Here is a 4,920-nt window from a genome sequence, read left to right as displayed (position 1 = left end):
CAAAAGAAAGACTCTCCCACTGCCCCTACCTCAACAGGTAGCTGCGGATCCGGGGCTAATTCCCTACGAAAAAGTCTTAATTGGCTTATGGGGAGCCTGAAAGATCTCTCTTGTGTTTACAAGGTGAAAGGAATGATAGATCCCAAATGCCCTAGTCTGTCTGTATCCGTTTCTTGGTGGAAATCAGGTGCGTTTTATTTTTTAATTGTTTTTGAAACAGGAATGGAGGCTTTGGAGGTGAGTGGGGATAGTGTTTCACTTTAGTGGTTGAGCCACCAGGGAAAAGCAAGAAAAGCCCCAGAGACACTAATATTAGGCAAGAAACTTGGTGACTTATTTTTTTCTTAGTTTTTATTTACATGAAGCATCTGCAGTACAAAAATGTAAACTTTGATAGCTCATAATAAACTCTTTATGTACAAAAATACATTTTCATATGAATGAAGCATCTTGAATAAATTAAAGTACTCTCCAGCCCTGTGCCTGAATAGCTAAGCAAGAGTCTCCAGTTCTTCCTAGAGCGAGCCTGCAGTGGTGGGGGTCGGGATCCATAATGCATGAAGCCCACTCCTTGTCTCTCCTTTTTAAGCCTTTTCATTGTATTGTCAGCCGGCTCAAACCGAATTTTCATGCTCGTTTTTCTTCATTAGAGTTCTACAAATTGTAAAATTGACTTTTCACCTCGTCTTCAGGGGCTGATCTGTCCCTTTTCTAAATCACACTGAAGTGGTGGCTGGGGTCAGTTCTGAGCCAGCCACAAAGGAGGTTTTGTGGAGTTCAGAAAGTGCAAAAGGAAAGGCCGTCTAGGGGCGGGCAGGAGGGGCCCGGGGCTGAGGGCTGGAGAAACAGACCAGGAGGCAGCCGCAGCGAGTGTGCGGCGACCTAACAAGCGGCTCAGGTATCCCCGACCGCTTTAAAGCTCCCGCTTCCTCCCTCCGCCTGGAAAGGGGGTCCCGAGGCGGCAGCTGGGGCCCCGTCTATTGCCTGCTGACTATGGGAGAGGGAAAGTAATGGTGTCTACAAAGGGCCTAGTGGTAAGGGATGAAACAGGGCGTTGTGTGGAGCAAGTCTTTGGGCAGGCTTGAGAAGGAGAAAGCAGGCTCGCTGGGGCCGTAGGTGAAGTCTTCGGAGGCGGCGGGGCTACTTGGGTCAGAGAGCGGGGAGGCGGCGGCGGCACCTGAGCCCCAGGACTCTGCATCGCTGGCGGGGCTTGGGGGACCGGGCAGGCAGGGGACGCACTGCGGCGGCAGGAGGCGCTCCCGGGCACTGCCTCCGGGCAGCCCTTGATCCGCCAGGCGCAGTGTCTCGGCCAGAGCCCAGATGTAGTTGTAGGCGAAGCGCAGCGTCTCGATTTTGGTGAGCTTGGTGTCGTCGGGGAACGAGGGCAGCACGCTGCGCAGTGCGTCCAGCGCCGCGTTCAAGTTGTGCATGCGGTTGCGCTCTCGATCGTTGGCCTTGACGCGCCGGCTCCTGCGCAGCGAGTGTAGCAGCGCCTCGGAGCGCACCCGCGTGCGGCCGCGGCGCCGCCGCCTCTCCTGCTCGTCGTCCTGTGCCCCTGGAACCTCAGACGCCCGGGAGATATTGGGCGCGCCCCTGCGGGCTGGCACGGGCGGCCCCGAAGCAGAGGCTGCCTGTTGGAGTCTGGTACAGTCTTCCTCGTCGGTGAGGAAGCCGGACAGGTCACTGCCGCTGCTGCTGGCGCAGTCGAGGTCGGAGATACAGGTCTCAAGGGGAGCTGGCATCGTTGCGCTGTGCAGGACCGACGGACAGATAGAAAGTCGCTCAGAGCGCTGCAGCCCGGACTGAGGGCAGGGCCGCCAGGGCGCACTTACGTTCCCAACAGCCTGGGGTTGTTACTCTTTGCCAGTTGCAGGTGCGAGAGCCTGGAAGGGTGCAGGGGCGCACGGAGAACTTGGCCTCGCCTCCTCGCCTCGCCTCGCCTGCAGGGACCACGCGCCCGACCGGTCTCCCGAGTGATGTCGCCGGCGATCAGATCAGCTCGTGTGAGGACCGAGTGTGGCACACGACTGGCCTCAGGACCCCTTAAGTACCCGGCGCAACAATGGGCGCCCCCCTCCTTTGCCACCTCCGCCCCCGCGGCAGCCCGGGTGAATGGAGCGAGGCGGCAGGTCATCCCCGTGCAGCGCCTGGGTATTTGCATAATTTATGCTCGCGGGAGGCCGCCCTCGCCCCTCCCCCACCCGGAGTGTGCCCGTAATTACTGCCGGCCAATCGGCGGCGTCGCGCGGCCCCGGGAGTCGGCTCGGGCTAAGCTGGCCAGGGCGTCTCCAGGCAGTGAAACGGAGGCGGGGGCGGCGGCGATTAGCGGCCGAGGCACGCTCCTCTCGAGGCGGGCTGGGCGCCCCTCGCTGGGGTGGGACGGGGAGGCGGGGCACGAGCTCGAAAATGTGAGCCGCCCAGTGAATTGCGGAAACCTGGAAGGGACTTGGAGTTTGGGTTCGCATCCCCTCTCCGGCTGCTGAGTGGTTGCGTGACTTTGGACGAGTAATTTAACTTCCCTGAGCGTTGCTTTCCCCATCTGTAAAATGAGACACAAGTTTACCCTGTGGAGGGTGATCAGAGATAATGTTCGTGGAACACTAAATGTGCAGCAGTCGCTGAACAGGGTGAAAATAATTTTCTAATAGAATGGAGAGTGGCCATGCCAGAGGCACGGGGCGCAGGGCAAGGATAAGTGTCGCTGCTCCGTTCAGGTTGATAAAGAAACGGGAAAGAATCTTTTGACCTTCATCTGGGGAGTGCGAAGAGGAGAGTGGAAAAGATGATCGGGTGATTTCCCAGGTTGCCTTGAGTCTTGGTCTCACCCTTCCCTTCTTTCCCTTCCCTTCTCCACCCTACTCCGCACCTCTGCCCCTAACAGTCACCCCAAGATTCTTAAGGTAACAGAAGTATGAGAATTTCCTTTTCTCCAGAGTTCCTGAAACCTTGCCTGCCCCATGCCCGGAGAAATCCGTTGCATACCGTCTCTTGCAGCCCTGCTTGCAGCCTCTGTGGCCCTCTTCAGGGCGGGCCAGCCAGGGGATTCAACTTCCCTGGCCCGAGAGAGAGCTGGCCCGTGGAGGGCAGCAGTTGCACAGTGGAATCCCTTTCCTCCAAACCCCTTCGTACCTTTGGTGTCTTAAACTCGCCTATTCTAGCAGGTCTTCCCTCTGCATGTCAGGAGTCACTTTTCTCTCGTCGCCTACACTCACCCAGGAACCACAGAGGCCCAGACATCGCCCGACTTTGTACTTGGGGGATAAATAGTAAGGGACAACACTGGATTATAGGATGAGGGTATTAAAAACAAAATGAGCAGCTTTCAGCAAAGTGCCTGCCCCCTCCCCTGATATCCAGGTGGTAGCCTCAGGCCAGATGCCTGGCCTGCTGCCCTGAGATCCCAGCTGACTCTTTGCAGGGGGGAGGGGGGATTGGCACCTTTGAGAAAGGGAGCTGTGTAGTGGCAATGCCCACCTTGGCTCACTGACCAGCGCTTGCCTTCTGGCTCAGGGGACTCTGCCCAGCTGTCCCCTTCTGCCACTGCACCCTGCATGTACCCTTGACTTAGGTGGAAGGCTAGGACACAGTCATATGTAAGGGCTTGAGATTTATTAGAAGTCACAGAAAGTGGCTTCAACCAGTTCACTCAGGAAAGGGCAGTTGTTGGATGGACACAGGAGCCTCTCAAGAACCCAAGGGCTTTGAGGACTTGTGTAAACCAGCAGGAGCCCAGGGGTCCTCTCTCTGCACACACACACACACACACACACATATACCCTCCCTTCGTTTCTCTCCTTGTGTCAGCTTCCTTTCTTTGGACTGCCACAACAAAATTCCACAAACTGGGTGGTTTAAGGCAACAGAAGTTCATTCTCTTACAGTTCAGGAGGCCAGAAGTCTGTAATCAAGGTGTTGGCAGGGATGGCTCCTTTTCGGAGGCTCTGAGAGAAAATCTGTGACATGCCTCTCTCGCAGTTTCTAGTGGTGGCTCCTGGCCATCTTTGCCGTTCATTGATTGGCAGCTGTGTCACTCCAATCTCTGCCTCCTTTCTTCACATGTCCTTCCCCTCTGTGTCTTCTCCTTCTCTGTCTCTTATAAGGACACTTGTCATTTGATTTAGGGCCCAGCTAATCCAGGATGACTTAGTCTTGCAACCCTTGCCTTAATTATATCTGCAAAGATGCTTATTCCAAATAACATCCCATTCTGAGGTTCTGGGTGGACACATCTTACAGAGGCCCACTATTTCAACCTACTACAACAAACGCTTTTCCAAATTCCTGAAGGAGAGAATTGGTTTGGCCGGTGTCACTTTTTTGGCTGAGAGGTACCTGTAGAGCTTTCCTGTTGAGAAATTTGAATGTATGAGAACCCATTCCCCATTCCTAGCAATTAGGGTGTGGCCAAAAGATTTTAGTACAGGCAACTGGCTGCCCCACTTGCAATTTAGGCTCAGAGCTGGTGACAGTCCGGGGTTCACTTGTGTCATGGGGCAACAACCTGGGACAGCCAGTGACCAGTGGTGGAAGAGGTGACCAGGAACCAGTGGACATCCTGTCTGAACTCCTCCCAGGGCCTGCCCTGCTTCCGTCTGTTTTTTGAGCCTGGTTCTCCAGCCTTCCCACTGATTGCATGAGCCCTCCCATGGTGGGCCTTACGTTCATGAGGCTTTTCTGCTTCAGATGGCCAGGATTAGTGTCTGTGGTTTCATAAATAAAACACCAAGTTAAATCCTCAGGTTGCTGAAGCATAGAGACTTAGCCTTGTATTATTTTGAAGTAATCCATTGGCTATGTTGATTACCTGTGCTGGGCCAGGCACTGTGCTGGACACTGGGGTGATAGGGGTGATAAACCTGGCTGATGGGGATCATGGGCTCTGAGTCTTGCAAGCCAGGGTTCAGTGCCAGCAGAATCTTT

The 4,920-nt window shown here is 55.0% G+C and overlaps 1 protein-coding gene across 1 annotated transcript; it reads right to left on the bottom strand.

Annotated features, from left to right (window-relative positions):
* Positions 1-344: 344 nt before the first annotated feature.
* On the bottom strand, positions 345-2,021 carry LOC105467120 (neurogenin 1). Its single transcript, XM_011716522.2, has one exon. It carries the CDS (start codon positions 1,740-1,742, stop codon positions 1,029-1,031), a length of 714 nt encoding a protein of 237 aa, XP_011714824.1. The 5' UTR covers positions 1,743-2,021; the 3' UTR covers positions 345-1,028.
* Between the last annotated feature and the right edge of the window lie 2,899 nt (positions 2,022-4,920).

The sequence above is a fragment of the Macaca nemestrina genome, chromosome 6, assembly GCF_043159975.1.
Source record: "Macaca nemestrina isolate mMacNem1 chromosome 6, mMacNem.hap1, whole genome shotgun sequence".
NCBI lineage: Eukaryota > Metazoa > Chordata > Mammalia > Primates > Cercopithecidae > Macaca > Macaca nemestrina.
This window is presented reverse-complemented; position numbering and strand designations above follow the sequence as displayed.